We start from the raw sequence: 19,990 nt of genomic DNA, 5'->3' as shown, positions 1-19,990 counted from the left end.
ACATCAGGTATAAAAATGAACAAAAAGATTTTCGTGGTTGCACTGCAATCTCTTATAATCCATAAAAAGTAAAAAAAATAATGCCCCTCAAAAAGTTAGAGTGGCCCTAAAAAGTATTTAGACACTTAAAGGAATGGTTCACCCAAAATGAATATTTTCTCATCATTTACTCACCTACATGCTATCCCAGATGTGTATGACTTTCTTTCTTCTGCAGAACACAAACGTAGATTTTTAGAAGAATTTTTAGAAGAATATATCAGCTCTGTAGGCCCATACAATGGAAGTGAATAGGTACCAAAATTTTGAAGCTACAAAATGCACATAAAGGCAGCAAAAAAGTAATACATACGACTCTAGTGGTTAAATCCATGTCTTCAGAAGCTGTATGATAGGTGTGGGTGAGAAACAGCTAAATATTTGCACAAAGAATGCAAATCACCCAAAACAAAAGAAGAAGAATGTGAAAGTGGATATTTATAGTAAAATCTGTTTCTCACCCACACTTATCATATTGCTTCAGAAGATATACAACCCCTGGAGTCTTAAGGATTACTTTTATGCTGCCTTTATGTGCATTTTGGAACCTTAAAATTTTGGTATCCATTCGCTTGTATTGTACAGACCTGAAATAGTCTTCTAAAAATCTACTGTGTTCTGCAGAAGAAAGAAAGTCATACACATCTGGGGTAGCATGATGGTGACTACAGTAAATGATGAGAGAACTTTCATTTTTTGGTGAACTATCCCTATCCATTGCATTTGGTAACACATAAAAAGTAACATTTTCAAGCAAAACATTTCACAAAAGCAGTTTGTTGGGTTTAAATAATAAAATTATTGGTATACCCTTAAAAATGAAAATAAAAGGTATTTAGACACCTGTGGTTGAGGGGATCTGACTTCATACATCAACTAAAATTAAACTGAGACCAATTAAAAGTAATCAGAAAGTTAGTTCAGAGAAATGGTCTAGCGTAATTTGTTTGCAGATGCCACTTAGTTTGATATTTTGTATCAAATGCAGCATATTTAATTGTGTTCAAGTAGTTTTGGGTGACACTTTATACCCTTTCACACTCCTTTTGGTAAATCAGTCCAGTAAGCCCACTGACTGCTAAAAGCCTGTGTTGTACATCCCAGAGTTTCTTTTTTGCCAGTGGATAATCACGCAGTGCACAGACTATAGATCTTCAGGGTCTACAGAATACAGTCTCTTTGGACATGAATGAGCTGTGGTGTAGGCTAGTTTTGACTCTCTTCTCCCGCTGCCTGCGGTTACAGAACCACACACGGACCACCTCCTTCTCCAGATGGAGACCTTCGGCCATCTGCACAATTTCCTGAGATGAGGGTTTGCTCTTCTCCACAAAATTTCTTTCTAAGGCTTCCTTAGCCCCAAGACTGAGAGAGTGAATTAAGAATTAATTAGACGGAGATGCTGATATAATGGGTTTTGTTTTATTTTTTTTAGCTCAAATTCCGAGTTTACCTGATGGTTGTTCTCCGTTTCCGTTTCCGCTCATGCATGCCCATCTTCTCGTTAAAAAGAGCTGGGGAGGTTCACAAATTACAGGCAAGTGTAAGATAATGATTTAATTGTAATTCATCGATAATGATACAGTGGTGTGTGTGTATATATATAACATCACACACAAGCAGGGGGCAGCTGTCTTTTAAAAAGGGAGCAGAAGCAGTCCTGGCTAGTCCTGGTGTGAAAAGGAACCTGGTTTAAATCCAGAACAACATATATATTTTTCTTAACAACCTGACTTAAAATGATGTCACCTGTTTGCACATATAGTGGTAGTTTCGAATAGGTAGAGTATAGATGCAGGCCAGGGATCTCCAAATGGGGCGGAATCTCTAAAAGAGGGCGAGGTTACTCCAGAAGGGATTGTGACAACTACAGGGGGCATCACTTCCACTCGCAGTTAGGGAAAGGGTTAGGTTAGGGGCTCTTTATATCTTTGCTGGAAGTTTCAAGCAGGTATAGCAGGCCGGAGACCTCCAAATGGGGAGAAATCTCGAAAAGAGGGCAGGAGGTTTACTTCAGTAGGAGGTGGGGTTACTCCAAAAGGGGGCGTCACTTCCACTCATGGTTAGGGGTTGGTAAAGGCTTAGGTTAGGGGTAAGGATGTCATAAAATATAAATGTACTGATTATTGATCAGCATGTTATTTTATCAATATATTTTTGAGGCATCGATATATTAAAATTAGCCAACATTTAAATTAGAAGCCTCATTTGCGTGTGTGGCAGGGCGGAGGGCACATCTGGCCCCTAATAAGGCTGATTAAGCCAAGAGGGATAAGAACAACTGGAGACGGCAGTGCATCAGAGAGAGAGTTACGGACAGCTGTCTGACACCATTGTAAAGGGATTGTGGTGAAAGTAGGAGGCGAGAACCGTCTTGATAATATAAATGATAATTTAATAATAAACTGAACCAAAAAGACACAAACACACACAGATGCCGTCTCCAGTCGGCCTTATCCCTCTCGGCTTAATCAGCCTTATTAGGGGCCGGGTGTGCGGAATCACGACCTGGCCCCGCTCTCCGCCCTGCCACAGTGTGCTTTCCAAGTCACTCAGTTGGCCTCAGTCTGGTGTAATAGAGTTGGGTGACCACAAGAGAGTGATATAAAATTTACTGAAGCCAGGTATCACTCACAGTGGCGTAGCAGATGGCACTCCAAAGTTAAAAAGGTTTTTGTACTTCTTCAGGAATGAACAAAGGGATGCTGATGAGTTTGCAGGTTATATCCTTGAATTGGTCTTTCATTCAAGCTGTCAAACTACAAAATGACATACTTGTAACTGAAAATACATTGTCTAGGCTCTTTGAAAGATACTTACACTACACAATATACCATCCAGCAATGGCTACAGTAAAAAATCTTTGTCTTTGATAATGATTTGGGTCGCATTTAATGGAAAACTATGTGAGTTGTGCTCCGTTGTCCCTTGTGAAACGAGTAGCCCAAGTTATATCTGAAAATAATCTTCAGATTATCGATGTGTGACAAAGGCATCGATCCCAAGCCTAGTTAGGGGCTCCCTATATCTTTGCTGTCAGTGTCAAATAGGTATAGCTGCTGGCCAGAGATCTCTTAATGGGGGAGTAATCTCAGAAAGAGGGCAGGGTTACAGTCAGAAGGGGTGGGGTGGGGTTGACTTCCACTCACGGTTAAAGTTAGGGAAATGGTTAGGTAAGGGGCTCCCTACATCTTTGCTGCCGGTTTGGAGGTCCTCCCCCTTTTTTGAAGCCCTGCCTGCAGCTATAGCCTTCTCCAAGTTTTGGAGATCCCGCCACTGTGTGGCACTAAAAACAAGTTAAATTTTTACTCAAACAGATGTGGTTTTGAGGTTTTTGAAAGTTAAAGTTCTACCAAGTTTTAAATAAAAAAAACCTACCTCTCTACCCTAAACCTTAAACCTAAACCTAACCGAGAGTGTCATAAAGAACAAAGATGAGATTGTGCAATTGCTAAACCAACTAAGTAATTTTGTGGTGTTCAAATATCATCTGCTGACTCACCTCCGGCTTGCTCAGCCTCCTCCAGCCACTTGGCCAGGATGGATTTGAGCTTGCAGGCATTTTTGAAGCTGAGCTGCAGGTTCTCAAAGCGGCAGATGGTGGTTTGGCTAAATTCCGAGCCATGCACAGCCGCCAGTGCTTCACCCACATTGGTCTGAGTGTAACCTATCAATCAAAGCTAAAAGTTAGGGATAGGTATTCAAAAACACCAATATTCACAAAAATATTTAGCATTTCTTATGTTTCACGTGTGGTAGTCTCGCATTGTGAGATTTTTGACTTGTAGCATAATGTCCTTTCAACTTTGCAGTTTATTCTGGCTAAGAACCGCCCACTTAGAAAGGGAGAAACCATTGAGGACAGGTTAACATGTACTGTAAAGAAACCAACAACAGTTTGTTTTGTCTTTGTGTGCCATTTAGGCACTGGTGAATACAACACTAAACCTATGTGGGAAAAACTGTTTAAACAGCTTATGTTATGTTTTGGTTGCTTTGAATGCTAGTGTGCTGGTGTCCCCACCAGGCTTTAAAACTAATTTAATTAGCTGCATCAGAAAGAACAAACTTGGTACTGGTGAAAAGCATGGTTATGGTGGTCCACCAGCTAGACCAGCACCAAACCAGCACTATCCAGCATAGCAATTGTCTTCTAACATTATAAGCCATAACATCCATAAAGTCCAACTCAAAAGACAAACCCAGTTTGATCCTCCTCAGCTTGAAGTCATTAGCAAATTTCTCCAGTTCACGGATCTGAGGTGAGTCCATATCTGGGGGCTCATCCAGTGGCCGGCTTTTCCTGTGCAGCTCCTGCTTGATGTCACCTAGAGTGGGTTCATCCTTGAGCAGGGCCTGGGGCAGTGGGGGGAAGCTGTGGGTGAAAGCACAAGACCCTCCTCCCAAACTGTGCTCAGGGAACTTATACAGGCGTGGAGCCAGAGCTCCTTTGGGACCAAAGAGGACAGAAATGAAGAATGTGGTATGAGGGAATCACATCTGGAGCAAGTGCAATGTATTCATGCTAGAGACAGAATATTAAACTATAATTTATTTCAAAAAGGAAACTTGAACATCTTTCAATGCCCCACACACTGATTTTTGAAACACCAACAGGTTCAATTAGCCAAAATTATTTCTCATTAAAAGTGCTGCAAGCCATTTTAGCTCTTTTGCTAAATTCTGCTACTGAATGAGACCACAATGTAACTTCGACCACACCTCTCTCTCTCTCTCTCTCTCTCTCTCTCTCTCTCTCTCTCTCTCTCTCTCTCTCTCTCTCTCAAAAAACCCCGCCCTGCAAAGACATGTCAGCCAACCAGATGCTGTTTACAGAGTCCAGGACTGTCCCAGAGACAGGTGTGATTTTTATAGCATCTATTTCAGTGATATCTGTTAGTTTGTAGCAGAGTCATTCCTGTTATGTAGTAAATTTTGAACTCTGTAGCTTTTCAAAATTAAATAAATATGCATGTGTTGTAATTTAAGGAAGTATTTCTACGAAAGGGAAAATAACAGACTATTCCAGACTTTGAGGAATAAGCTCTGGTCATGCTCAGGCAAGGGCGGACTGGCACCGCGATATGCCGAATGATATGACTAACACGATGGAAATTAAGACCTAAATCCATTGCTCACTGAGAGATTGAAGAGTTATCTTACATAAAACTTGATATTATTAGGCCGGTTTCTAAAATTTTAGGATGGATGGAATGTTGTACAAAACAATTAATACTACATATCATCACAGAATGTTTTTTATTTTTAAACCTATTGCCTAAAACCTAATTATGTTTACACTGCTGTTGTCCCACAGAAATGATGTCACTTCTTGGAGGATGATGTAATTTAAGAACTGCTTTTGTTAGTCAAAGGCATATTACAAAAGACTAACACGTTATTGAAAGTGATACGAGGACAATTTGTAAGAACATAAATTGATTAGCATTTTAAAAAATGTTCTTAAGAAAACGATTGCGACTAGGCTACATTTCGACTACAAAAAACTACAACAACACGGAATATTTCTTAACAAATTGTTGTTTGTGTTAATAAACATCATCCGCTCAAACCAAAGTAGTAAATTAGGCCTATATAAAAATCACCTGTGTTCACTTAATTTTAATATTGTGATAAGGCATGATGGGGACTTGAAAATGTACTGCATAACAGGAGTGAACTAGGGACATTTTATGTATAATATTTCAAATAATTATAATTTCCCCACATTTCCCCACATCTATCTGAGGCCGTACGTTTGCTATTTTCAATAAATTGATCTGCAACTCCCTCTTGTGGCTGTATTTTAAATTATTGTAGTCCCCTCACACAGATTTTTCTGTTAATTTTGGTTATGTTTGAAAGGCAGTTGAATTCTCTTTTTTTCTCCTTTTGAATAAGAACTTAGTTCTGAATTCACTTCTCATTAAAACATATATTATTAATACAGCGTAATACATGTTACATAGACACTAATATGAGTACAACGGGGCTAAAGGCCCCCCTGGGTAAAAAGCACATTTCATTTTCTCCCAAAGCACTAAACAGAGAGAGAGAGAGAGAAACCTAACACAGTACTTTAATTAACACCTGTTTGTCACTATAAACTGTAAAATATTCCTGATCCATGAGATCATTATGTGCAATGTCTAAAGTTTGATTTCGAGGTCATTTGCTTTAATATTTAACAATTCTTAAAATGTTGCAAATGTATGTAGGTAATAAAATACCTTTGTTGAGCCAAGGCGATTAAACCAATAAATTTAAATAACTGTTAAATAAGTGAAATGATTGTATTTGTTGTAAAATAAAAATAAAAACAACTGCTGCAAGGGCTAAAGGCCCCCATAAAACACAATGTTTTTAATTTTTAAGTGGAGCAAATCGATTTTATATGAAAAGTGTTCAAAGTGGGCTCACATTGACTGATCCCATCACAATAGAGGTTAATGGCTTTATAGAATACTTGAGATGTAATAAAATGCCAAATGTAAATTAAGTTAACAGTAGTGATTATTCTGAATAAGTATTATCTTAATTTGCTACTCAAAAAAGTATCTTGCTGTCTCAAATGTATTTGCATAAGTTGATATATTTTGCACTATAACTATTGTCCCTATATTTACACAATATCACTATAACCCCCTTGGACCTTTTACCCCAGATGAGGGGTAAAGGGCTCCCTCGCCACTTTTAAATAAAAGAAAAAGAAAATAATTTTAATTGAAACAACCATCCGTTATTATTTATTTTTACACAAATTGTGTTGCTCCTTCAATATTCAGATAAAATCTTGATCTTAATAACCAGAAAGAAAAAAACACATTTCCTTAAGGTGTGCTTTTAGCCCTGTTGTACCTATAGTAATGACTTATATGGCACTAATATGAGTTGTAATTAGCCAGTATATGCAGAGGTAAATGTGAAAGATGTGAATTCTCATAGTATTATTATTATTATTATTATTATTATTATTATTATTATTATTAGATTAAGAGCTCTCACTGTTAAAAGAAGCACATCAGAGAAAACAACGCATCAATTGTTATTTCTTTCTACAGACACAAGGTGGAACCCCAAACATGCAGAATTTATCTGGTAAACTCTTACATTGCATTCATTTAGTAAAAGTCAACTGCAGTAGTATCACATAAACATTAGACACCACACACATTTTTGCACATTTAAAAATGTATGAATGTCATTGCAAGAGTCATCTGCAAACAAATGTTGCTAGATATTTTCTCAGTAGTAACTCCATCTGAAAGGACTAAATATTAAATGAAACAAATGACAATAAAATGCAAAGTAATCTCTTCAGTAATCATAATACTTTTTAATGTAATTGTATTCTAAATACCAATGATTTAAACTTTAACTGTAATGGAATACAGTTACTTATATTTTGTAAATACGCAATCCTGTTACATGTATTTCGTTACTCTCCAACCCATGTATGATGTCAGTTCACACAGGTGTCCTAGCAAAGTAACTAAAGTAGTTCAGCACATTAACTATGGACATGTTCCACAAACATTTGACAACCAGAAAGTGTCCAGATATATTAATTTTAAATAGTATTGTTTTATCATTTATACCTTACCAACTTCTTTTTGTGAAAAGTTTAACTTGAACAGTGTACTTATGCTTCATTCTTTAAAATGAATGTCATCTAGTTTGATATTTTGTTATGTAGGCCTAATGCAGTGACATAGATACATTTTAAAGTGTGGCTTAATTTTCGAAATACTTTCGGGGGTCACTGTACACCACATTTATTTTATATTTCTATTATATCCAATTTTTGTGCTGATAATTAATTGAATGACTTTGATCTTGGTATATCTGTATATGAGTTTGGCTGTACAGTTTGTGAGGACTTGACAGCAGGGTAAAAAAACTGCATGAACTTGTGTGTCATGTGGTTGTGCTCAGGCTATTATCAAAGGTTGTACCTTGCAATGAGCTGGCTCCGTTGACCATGTTGGCATGAGGCACACTGCAACCCTGTAGGATGCGAGTCTGTGAGATGCTGGCAGAGAGCATTTCCTGCGCTAGGGACATCAACATTGCACTGACATCACACATCATAACCACACACATACACACAACCTAAATTATATGTATTTTTGCATGACGACATTGCATATGCACACTGAAACGATACTTGATGCACTTGCGTAACTTGTGTGTTACTTGACGCACCTGTCATCATGCCGTAGGTGGTCTGCTGGTTGCTATAGTGACATGGGGGCATTGGGTAGTGCAGGCTAGCTGACACATTGCCCAGAGCAGAAGTGGACAGGTGCATGTGAGAGCGTTTGGATGACTGGACCAGTGGGAGACCTGAGGGGACTAAACCAAAAAGCAATAGAAGCATATCACATCCAAGATACAGATTGTTCTTATTCTGGATGTCTTTCTTGGCCTGTCCCTGACCCTGTGTACAACTCATGCTTGCTATGGGAACAATGCATTTCTAATTAAATGGATGGATGGATGGATGGATGGATGGATGAATGAATGGAAGGATGCATAGATGCATGGATGCATAGATGGAAGGATGATGGATGGAGGCATAGATGGATGCATGGATGGATGGATGGATAGGTGGATAGATGGATGGATGGATAGATGGATGGATGGATGCATAGTTGCATAAATGGATGGATGGATGGATGCATAGATGGATGGAAGGATGGCTGGATGCATAGATGCATAAATGATAGATGGATGGATGGAAATATGAAAGGATGCATAGATGCATAAATGGATGGATGGATGGATGCATACATAGTTGAATGGATGGATGGATGGATGCATAGATGGATGGATGGATGGTTATATGCATAAATGGTTGGATGGATTGATGGATGGATGCATGATAAGATGCATAAATGGATGGATGGAAGGATGCTAAATACAGTAAATTCTTCCAAATCTGCACACTGAAAAGAAACAGATAAAATTGATTCTATTGAATTTCATTGAGCTCAAAGTGCCTGCGTGCTACATCTTTTTGAGAACAGCCTGTAATAATAGTACTTATGTCAAGATGATCTGTTTATATAGTCTGGCCTTATCCACTAGTGCAAGAACAAGCCCAACATTGAAATGACGCAATCAACCTTTTAGATACCTAATGTAAAAAATCATTGGTTTGTTCCATTAGTATACTAAAAGCCAACAATTAATTGTTCAGATACAGTCAGTCCATCACACTTACAGTATTAGCTCTTCAAACTCTCCAATAGCTGTATATACTATGACATTTAATAGAGAGCATATGTCTATGAATAGAAATGCCAAAACATTTCATTTGAAATAGAGTTGTGCATCTTCTGGCTCAAAGCCAGTGCTAAATTGCACTTCTTAGTAATTATGCATATGAACTGTGATTTATATGGCAAACAATAGCTAGGTGATGTGACTCAATTCAGTGAATTTCTGACAAGACTTTCAATAATGCTCTCTCACATGTGAGACAAATCTGGGAAAAAATACGTACATGTTAATTTAGCTGTCAACATGTCAAAATAATAGTATGCCTGCTTTGATAATTGTCTATGGAGACATAACAGCTGTGCAAATTGAGCTGATTTGCCATGTCTACATAATTTTGACTTATTTCAATAAATTACTGTTTGTCTTGCCAATCTCTTCTCTACTCCCTGGGGTGGTGAGTGGTGTCACCCAAATACACTTGGCAAAATGTAAATAGTTCCTATAATAAACAAGGCAAGTTAAAAAGCTGTCATTAATAATGAAAATTACTCACTTAACTAATTTTAATTGCACAAATTTTTTTGTCATTGCTAACATATCTGATATAAAATGACATTGGCCAGTGCATTACACTTCAGATTTAGTTATCTTTCTGCAAACACATTTCCACTGGGGAAAAAGATATGCAATCTTTGAAAAGGTAATTTGCTCAGAGTGAGAGTCCAACAGATTGTGATTAAAGACAGCATTGTGGACTGGAGATAGTACAAAATAATATCTGAACTTTAGGGTGACATAGACTAGGTCAAAAGGATATTCACTCATAGCCCAGTCTCTCTCTCACTCTCTCTCTCTCTCTCTCTCTCTCTCTCTCTCTCTCTCTCACACACACACACTTTTATTCATGTCTTTGTTTTTCCTCTCTCTTTCTCATAAAAACCTCTATGGGAAATAGTCCTAATGGATACATGCTGTTATCTCTGGGATTTATCAAAGGAAGTGTAGTTGGGCTTTTCCACTGTTTGCAATTTCTTTAACTTATATGACTAAGGCTTTTCCAACTTCAGAACAAAGGTCAGAACAAACAATCTTTGACCAGAGACGATAAAAGTGAAAACGAAACATACACTCACTGAGAACTTTATTAGGAACACCTGTACACCTACATATTAATGCGATTATCTAATCAGCCAATCACATGATAGCAGTGCCATGTATAAAATCATGCAGAGATGGGTCAGGAGCATCAGTTAATGTTCACATCAACCATCAGAATAGGGAAAAAGTGATCTCAGTGATTTCCACCGTGGCATGATTGTTGGTGCTAGACAGGCTGGTTTAGGTATTTCTTTAACTGCTGATCTCCTGGGATTTTCATGAGCAACAGTCTCTAAAATGTACTCAGAATGGTGTCAAAAACAAAAAACATCCAGTGAGTGGCTGTTTTGTGGACAGAAATGCCTGACTTGTTCCAGCTGACAAAAAGGCTACAGTAACTCAGATAACCACTCTGTACAATTGTAGTGTGAAGGATAGCATCTTAGAATGCACAACACCTCAAACCTTGAAACGGATGGGCTATAACAACCGGTTTCATATACCTGCTACACAACCTGCACTCAAGATCTGTGAAGACGATGTGTGCCGTGTCTTTCGGAAGCAAAGGTCAAGGAAGGCTTCAGGCCCAGATGGCGTCTCACCAGTGTGCCTTCGTTCCTGTGCAAACCAACTGGCCCCTATCTTCACACAGATCTTCAATAGATCAATGGAGCAGTGTGAAGTCCCATGCTGCTTCAAGCGCTCAATTAATAAATACAAATTATTATAAAAATTATTATCCCTGTCCCTAAGAAACCAAAAATCACAGAACTTAATAACTACAGGACTTGTTCATTTCAAAGATGCTATGGTGTGACAAATACATTTTTAAAACTACTAATATTTTCGAACTGCTATACAATAATATAATATAATCTAAAATTGTAATGTATGATTATAATATAATTACAAAAGAATCATAATTTATTTTGTTTAAAATAGTCAATAGTTCATTTTTAAGGCTACATTGAAACTATTTATGCTTTGTGTTTCTGTTTTTGTAAACAGTAATCACCTGAAGAGTGTTTTCTAATTGCAATCATGAGGAAAATTTGTTGCGTATTTTTCAAATGAATTGTAAATTGCTGTATGGCTGGTTGTCACCATGTGATTTCTCTGTTTACTCTCTTCAGGTGTCTAACCACAATGCTTGATCTATCAAAATGTTAGCCTTCTGAAAGAAAAGAAAAAACACCTTTAACCAGCCTAAGATGGTTTGCTGGTATTAGCTGATCTCCCAGCCTGGGGTGTGTTCCTTAAAAGCATTGTTAGACAACAATGGTTGCAAGTTCCATCATTACCAACATATTTCAATGATTTGGTGTTTCCCGAATGTTCGTTTGAAACAAAGTTCCAACGAACATTCACAAACTATATTACAAAGTTGTGTGGTTGGAACTACAGCTCTTTACCTGTGGTTAGAAGTATAGTTCCTTATTAGTTTGCTGTGTGGACATTTCTCTTCACTGAGGCTTTGCATATTGTCAGAAATCAAGATAAAGAGACCCAAGAGCAGAGGAACAGTTAAATAAATTGTAACTTCAACTGGTCTGACGTGGAGTGGAAAACCCGGCACTGGCTGCAGGAAGCAGAATATAGGTGTTCATTGATGCGTGCGTGCTGTGGCCACACAGTAAGAAATCTGTGAGGAATCCTGCATGAAAAGTGTATTCATAGGTGACTTTATGTTTTGTGGTAGTCAGGAGCAGATCTGTGATGAATCCTCAGTTGAAGAATTGTGAGTGCAGAGAACAAGCGCGCAGGAGATTGGAAGGTAACCACACTCCCGACACGCGGACAGAGACTAGGAATCCTCTGTTGAAGTGTCGTGAGCGCAGTGAATAAGCATACAGCAAACTGGAAGGTAACCACACTCCCAACACACCGGCAGAGATGGGCAACCAAACGGATACACGAGACAGGACCAACTAGGCAGAGAGAGTGAGGTAAGTTACTTCACAGCAAACAACAATCCAGCAAAGATACTGACACAATGGAGGGATTAAGTAGGCAGTGAATCAGCAGAGAACTAGGTGCTGCTAGCATGCTAATTAGTGGCACGATCAGCATTCCCCTGCGAACAATCAGTGTTCTCATGTAAACACTGATCATGCATGCTGGCAGCGCCTGTGACACATGAGGGAAAGAAATGGAAGTGGAGCGTAGTTCTAGCGGGAAGACCAGCAGGTGTACATCACATCATTAGCTGGATAACTCCTAGCCAATCGCACGTAAGCCATTGCTTTATAAGTCCGCTCACAATCTATCACATTGCTGTTTCGGTGTGCTAACACTGCAACCTCCACCTCCCCACCACCACCAGTTGAGCCCTGTCCCACAGGGGGGTAGGCTCCTCGCCCCTGCCTCCTATCTCCGGCAGGACTTGACGGTTCCGGGTACAACTCTCTCGGACTGCCGGACGGGGCCTACACCAAAGAGAGAGACATCACCTCCCGTTTTACATCTATCAAATAAATGGCATCTCAAACTTCACTCAAGCTTGCATGTCTTCCTGATAGAAATAACAAAACAAAAGAAAACAAACTGACAAACTCACTGGAACCATGACACATATACTGTATATCTTTCTGGAAAGGAGTTAATGGAAAGGAGGAGGCAAGAACCGGCTTGACGATGTAAATAATATTTTAATTATAAACTGATCCAAAAAAGACAAACACACACACACAGGTGTCAGACAGCTGTCCGTAAATCTCTCTCTCTGTCACACTGCCATCTTCGGTCGGCCTCCCTTTATCCCTCTTGAGGGCTAATTAGCCTAAATATGTGCCGGGTGTGCGGAATCACGCCCAGGCCGGGGAGCCCCCAGCATGACGTACACCCCCCCTACACTGGGGAGGGGCGTGCCTTCCACCCCGTCTGCCAGCAGGTTATCCCCAACTACCAGGATGAGGGAGGGGACAAGGGGAGAGGAGGCAGTCTTCTGGCCACTGAAGGACGGAACACCCCGCCACATTTTTGGTGAACAGTGGGGGTCTCCCTCGCCCCTGGCAGTAGTAACTGCTCCAGGCGGTTGGTTAGGAGCCCCTTCTCCCCTCGCGTCAGAGGCCTATCCTCCACTTCCAGACGGCCGGGTTCCTCTGTCCTCCAGCAGATGGCTGCAGCTGCTCCTTTGGGGTAGATGGTAGCGCCGAGAGCTCAACTACGGTGCATTCCTCCTCCTTCCTGGGTTTCAGCACCAGTGTAAAGGAGTTAATAGAAATGAGGAGGCGAGAACCGGCTTGACAATATAAATTATATTTTCATTATAAACTGAACAAAAAAAGAGAAACACACACATACGGGTGTCAGCTGTCCGTAAATCTCTCTCTCTCTGTCGCACTGCTGTCATCAGTTGCTCTTTATCCCTCTCAAGGCTTAATTAGCCTGATTATGGGCCGGGTGTGTGGAATCACGACCCTGCCCTGCCCTCCGCACTGCCACACTTTGATTCTATCAAGACTATCACCTTGTTAACATGCACTTTAAAAAATTGCTTATTCAGGGGTTTTGCAAAAAGTAGCATTCTGAAATGTCACAAAGGCATGCAGCTGTTTAAGGGATTAAAGGCTGTTAAGAGAACGTGCTTTAACACATGCAATTTTTGTCTGAGATCACGGCTTATCAAATCAAATCACTTTATTGTCACTCAACTATATACACAAGTGCAACAGTGAGTGAAAGTCTTGGGTGCAGTTCCGAGCAACATAGCAGTCATGACAGTGATGAGAGATACATTTACACAACACAATTTACAAAACTAACATACACATAATTACTTAACACAATATACAAATAATAATATACAATGTACAGTATACGATACACACAATATGGAATACACAGAATACAATTAAAATTGTATATATAAAATATACCATAGGTTGTATTGTGCTGTATTGACATTCAGGCTGTTGGTTGATAGTCAGTTGCCAGTGTGTTGTTAAGAGAGAATATTATTAATGTCAGTCCAGTGTGAGATAATAAGATTCTAATATTATTAAAGTGCAGTGCTGATGTATATTGATCGTGAGAGATTAAGATTTCAAAATGTGTCCATTTTAACACATAAGTGAAGTTCTTGTGTGTTTTTGAAGAGTGCGCATAAGTGTATGCTCAAGTGCATCGGGGAACCCCAAAGTCTGATGTAGAGGGAAATCCCACTATTGCAGCACAATGTACCTGTTGCATTTACAGAGTGCACTCAGCTTTCGTGCATTAAACAGCTTTCTGAAGTAGATGAGAATTAGCTATTATGATTAATATTGGTAGAAGTTATTATTCCACCTCAGAATTAATGACTGAAGTTTTTAATGAATGCAGAAATAAATCATTATTTTAGGTCATGTAAGTTTGAACATTGTCTCATATGCTTCTCAACATACACAACATGATGCACTTGTGATTTTTATTTATTTATTTTGGTCTCAGGGTGCCTATGAATCGACAAATTGACAAAAGTCTGAAGATGCATGTGGAGGTGGGGGCATGGTGTAGTATTCGTTCAGAGAGAGAGAAAGAGAGTGGTAATGGTGCACACACCTGAGAAAAATGTCTTACACCTATTTTTATCGCAGTGATCAGTGGGGAGAGCGATATTAGGAGGAAGCACACCAGAGACTGGGAGAGAGAGTTGCACCAAGCTGTCTGCATGTTAAATGCTGGAAAGCTATTTTGAGTTATTATTAAAGGCTTTTGAGTTGAAGCCACATTTCCCGTTTCCTCCTTTACCCCACAAATGGACCCTGATACAATGTAATTGCTGCTAAGTTCTGTAGTGTGTTCCACATCAGCTCTGAGAAAGAAATTTAGTCTCTTCTAATCCTCCTGCCTGTCAAAGGAAGCGAGCAAATTCAATGGAGGTGAGTGCAATACAAGTCCCAAGTGAGTTAGTGTCTGCCCTTAAAATAACACCTATTGTACAAGTGTCTGTTGTGATGGAGGCTATACAAGAGAGCTAGATGAAAAGATAAAGAGAGCGAGAGAGAGAGAGAGAGAGAGAGAGAGAGAGAGAGAGAGAGACAGGCTTCAAACACCTGATTAAGGGGGCTGTAAAGAAGACCCTTAACCCTTTTGAACAAAGGACATGTGATTTGAAGAAGTACGACCACGTTCATTACATCTCTCAGGTAAATCCCTGCACATTGAGTCTTCGTTGAGTAACCAAGTAAGGCAGCACAAAGTCCTTAAACATAATTAGTACAGGGAGCACGAGCAGAGGACCAGCGCTCGGCTTCAGCACCTGTTCTAAAAAGGTCCTCACCCCAGTCTAAAATACAGACACCTCAGGCCTTTATCCTGCTCTGCAGTGGGAAAGAGACCATCACAGACCTTCTCACAGGTATCACATCTATCTAATGGATGAGTGGTGTCACTCAAATACACTTGGCAAAATGTAAATAGTACCTGTAACAAACAAGGTTAGTTAAAAGTTTTTGAGTGCTGTCATTTGTAATGAAATTTACTCACTTAACTCATTTAAATTCCACTAAAATGTGTGTCATTACTTACATATCTGATACATATCTGAACTTTGGCTTAGACTAAGTCAAAAGGACATCCACTCGTAGTCCAGTCTCTCTCTCTCTCTCTCTCTCTCTCTCTCTGTCTCTCTCTCTCATCTCTTATATCCTTGTCTTTGTTTTCCTCTCTTTTTCAAATAATCTAATCCTAATTTAAAATAAATTAATTATCCTAATGGATAAATGCTGTTATCTATGGGATTTATCAAAGGAAGTCTAGCTGGGCTTTTCCAAAGTTTGCAATTTCTTTAACTTATATGAGTAAGGCATTTCCAACTTAGTAATATGCCAGATAATAAATGCAATTTATTTTAGTTCAATGATAAGAGGTCAGAACAAACAATATATGACCAGAGAAGATAAAAGTGAAAACGAAATATACACTCACTGAGAACTTTATTAGGAACACCTGTACACCTACATATTAATGTGATTATCTAATCAACCAATCATGTGACAGCAGTGCCATGCATAAAATCATTCAGATACAGGTCAGGAGCTTCAGTTCATATCATATCAACCATCAAAATAGGAAAAATGTGATCTCAGTGATTTCCACCATGGCATGAGTTTTGGTGCATCGTATTGCATCTCAGAATGCACAATACCATTGTTGCCAACTTAGCGACTTTGTCGCTATTTTTAGCGACTTTTCAGACCCCTTTAGCGACATTTTTTCAAAAAAGCGACTAGCGACAAATCTAGCGACTTTTTGGACAAACCTTAGCAACTTTCCAAATTCCAAATATCGCCAGTACTGCAAGCGTGAGGGCTTACTTCCCCGCTGCGTCTGCTCTGTTCAGTGAGCGGCTGAGAGGAGCAGCACATTCCGTTGACTGCACGCCAGCGGACATAGACATGAATGAGCTGCGCATGTGCACGCTGTGTTAGCAGGAACCAATCAGTGATCACATAGCAGCTGCCTTCTCCTTTGTTTTAATTCAAAACATTTAATTTGACCGTTTGTTCTTGGCATGCGCTTATATTCACTTCTAATCAGAGTTTTAGTTCATTCCGGTTCGGTATCTGAACTCTCCGACTTCAGATCGTATATTTACAGACTCTATACATTTTACTTATCCAAACACAACAATAAACCTTCTTCAAACTCATAAACATGTAACGTTAGCTAAGTTCCGTTCCGTTCCGTTGTCTAACAGAAAATATGTAATTGAGAACCCTTTTACTGGACATTCGGCTATATACTTATATAAAAACAGTATGTGCACGGTTTAGGGGAGATAACCGTTATTATAAACTGAAGTAGGCTACAGTACCGACAAATTAGGCAGAATGCAAATACGACGCGATGAAGTCATTAATATGCTAATGACGCATGACGTCATCTGGCGACATTTAGCTACTTTTCGAGCAGGCTTTAGCTACTTTCCATTGAAAATAGTTGGCAACACTGCACAACACATCGAACGTTGAAGTGGATGGGCTACAACAACAGAAGACCACGACTGGCACTTTATTACCAAAGTGTTCCTAATAAAGTGCTCAGTGAGTCTAAACCTTCATAATTAAAAGCATATAAACTATATTCGAAGTGAACCACTTTTGTACGCATTATGAATCATTCATTGCTAAATTTAGCATTCAATTTTACGAAAACTCAATCTTCTCAGCTAATTTTGCTGAAGGATCCAGATTTTACATTGGACATGAATTGATAACCCATCACAGCACCAAACATTTTTAATAAAAATAAGGATTGATATTACTGTCATCTGTCTAGACCCAACTATATGCAAAATTATTTACATGACATAGGCTATATACAAAAATGTAAACATTTTTAAATTAAAAGCCAAACACATGTGACAAACATGGGGCCAAGTGTGGTATTAATAAAAGCCATATTACCATGTTACAAATAAATTGGTGCACAACCTTTGATGGCATAAAAAAATTATTTACTCCTACCTTATTAAGCAATTTAAATTCTGTCCAATTATTAAGTCCATCACATTTAATAGCTCTTCAACTCTCCAGTAGCTTCAACAGACATGGTTTAGGGTCTTTATGGAACCCATAAACAAAAAACAAAATTATCAATTGTAACTCCTCCTGAAGCTTTCAATCCACATCCACCAAATTTGGCAGACACCTTCAGACTATTCTAACTCAGGTTACCCTGACTTTTCTAACTGATTGGAATTACAGTTTTCACACAGTGGGCAATCAAATCTTGGAAAAATTCCACAGATTCTCGTTGGAATGTTCAAAGGGGCCAAAACTATTAAAATTAATTCATATTCCAAAAATCAAAACATTCAAATGTAAACAAACACACACAAGGTACTTAATCCGCTTTAAGTTTCTCTCTCTAACTAGTTAGCTAGCTGTCTGTATAACCATCTTAAACTTTGAGACGGGCCTTTTTCAAGCCAACATCAAAGTTTGTCTTGACATTTTCATTTATTGATCATATCAGAACAGACATGCGCCCTACCGTTTGAGAAGTAAAGTGTTAGATTCTTCAAGAGCACCAAATTTACCTGCAGGCACCATGTTGCTGGTGTGGCTGGTGATGGGCAAGCAGTCGGAGGCTCCAGTATGGTGCATGAGCAGAGGCAGAGCAGCCGAGTCTCCACTCAGAGCAGTGAAGGAATCAGTGGTGCTGAAGGCCTGGTAGGTCATGACTCTTAATATTCACCAACTCAACTACTGCCTCCTGCATGTGTGACATCCAAACACCTGTGTGACATGAGCGGGGCGTGTGCAGGTATTTATACTGAGGCCCCTCGGACCCCTCATGTATGTTAATACCATCTTGCTGTTACCACACTATGACAGCCCACAGCAGCTTTCTGAAATAACACTCTGGTAATTATGGCAAAGAGGTGCAATTTGATACTGTCCTTTTCTTATTTGTGTTGCTTTTAACAAACACCAATGACTGCAAAATCAATGCTTATGTGAATTAAACTGAAGTTTCCAAACTGATATGCATTAATTAGCCAATCTATGAATGTGTTTATATTTCTATCAGGAAGACTTGCCGTGTTAGCACACTTGAAACAGCAATGTGATAGATTGTGAGCAGACTTATAAAGCAACAGCTTACATGTGATTGGCTGGGAATTACCCAGCTAATGGTGCGATGATGTACAGCTGATAGTCTTCCCGCTAGAACTACACTATGCTTACATTTACTTTTTCATGCATTAAGGGAGTGACTGCATACATATGGAATTATTGTTGAATGAGGGAAACAGGAAATGCTTTAAAAGGAAAGTATACCAGTATTGTGAGGCCCATGTGAATATTTATAAAAGGTTTATGTTGACAAAACCTTGCCCCTGAAAATGTTTTATTTTTTAATTCAACATCAAGATTTTTGGTTAAATTTACATGTATGCATAAGGGAATGTGTACATCTTAGGTCCTGTAACTGATCACCTTTTCTTTTCTTTTCTTTTTTTCTCAATATTTTCTATCACCTTTTTGTCAGGACTTGTTCATTTCAAAGATGCTATGGTGTGACAATACATTTTTAAAACTACTAATATTCCATGCAGTTTTTTAATAAATGTGGGGGTCCTAAATAATGTCATTATGATATATAAATCTCATTATGACATTATAAATAAATATATATATAAAATTATGTAGATATATAATATAAAAAGAAGTATAGGAAACATGTTTTGTTTAAAGTAGTCTTAGTTGAATTGGAGTATTTCGAACTGCTATACAATAATAAAATATAATATAAATTTGTAATGTATGATTATAATATAATTACAGAAGAATTAGACATTCTTTATTAAAAATAGTCTTAAAAGTGGAATATCGATTAATAACTTTGAAAAAAAAACTACATTTTATGAGTTTCTTTATTATTTACACATTTTTAAGCTCAATTTATATCTAAAGCTTCTCAAAATACTGCTTTCAAGCTGTCAGTAAAATGCAATTTGATATATTTATTCTCTTATGCATTTGTAATTTCTGCAGAGAAAAAAAACATTCTCATTTAGCGAGACATGCTTTGACATGACATGAATGTTTACTTGACCAGTGTGCATCTGACCATCTGGTCACTTGACAATTACTTTTTGTTTGGCAGGTTTGGTGTTTGGTAAAAATATAAGCTC

At 38.6% G+C, this 19,990-nt stretch overlaps 1 protein-coding gene across 1 annotated transcript; it reads right to left on the bottom strand.

Annotated features, from left to right (window-relative positions):
• Positions 1 to 1,193: 1,193 nt before the first annotated feature.
• LOC127654772 (pituitary-specific positive transcription factor 1-like) lies at positions 1,194 to 18,530 on the bottom strand. The gene is made up of 7 exons (XM_052142137.1): positions 18,389 to 18,530; positions 8,245 to 8,394; positions 7,995 to 8,093; positions 4,242 to 4,487; positions 3,542 to 3,706; positions 1,493 to 1,553; positions 1,194 to 1,404 (listed from the first exon to the last, which is right to left on the bottom strand). Exons 1-7 carry the CDS (start codon positions 18,528 to 18,530, stop codon positions 1,194 to 1,196), a joined length of 1,074 nt encoding a protein of 357 aa, XP_051998097.1.
• Positions 18,531 to 19,990: the final 1,460 nt, after the last annotated feature.

The sequence above is a fragment of the Xyrauchen texanus genome, chromosome 14, assembly GCF_025860055.1.
Source record: "Xyrauchen texanus isolate HMW12.3.18 chromosome 14, RBS_HiC_50CHRs, whole genome shotgun sequence".
In the NCBI taxonomy this organism is placed as follows: domain Eukaryota; kingdom Metazoa; phylum Chordata; class Actinopteri; order Cypriniformes; family Catostomidae; genus Xyrauchen; species Xyrauchen texanus.
The sequence above is the reverse complement of the archived record's forward strand: the minus strand, read 5'-3'. Positions and strand labels throughout refer to the sequence as shown.

Bases quoted from the DNA above. Each gene is read 5' to 3' on its own strand.
- LOC127654772 (XM_052142137.1), bottom strand. From the start codon at position 18,530: ATGACCTACCAGGCCTTCAGCACCACTGATTCCTTCACTGCTCTGAGT. The intron at 8,094-8,244 runs GTGCGTCAAGTA...TGATGTCCCTAG, and splicing joins CACCTACGGCATGATGACAG to CGCAGGAAATGCTCTCTGCC. The intron at 1,554-3,541 runs GTGAGTCAGCAG...GAACCTCCCCAG, and splicing joins GGAGGCTGAGCAAGCCGGAG to CTCTTTTTAACGAGAAGATG.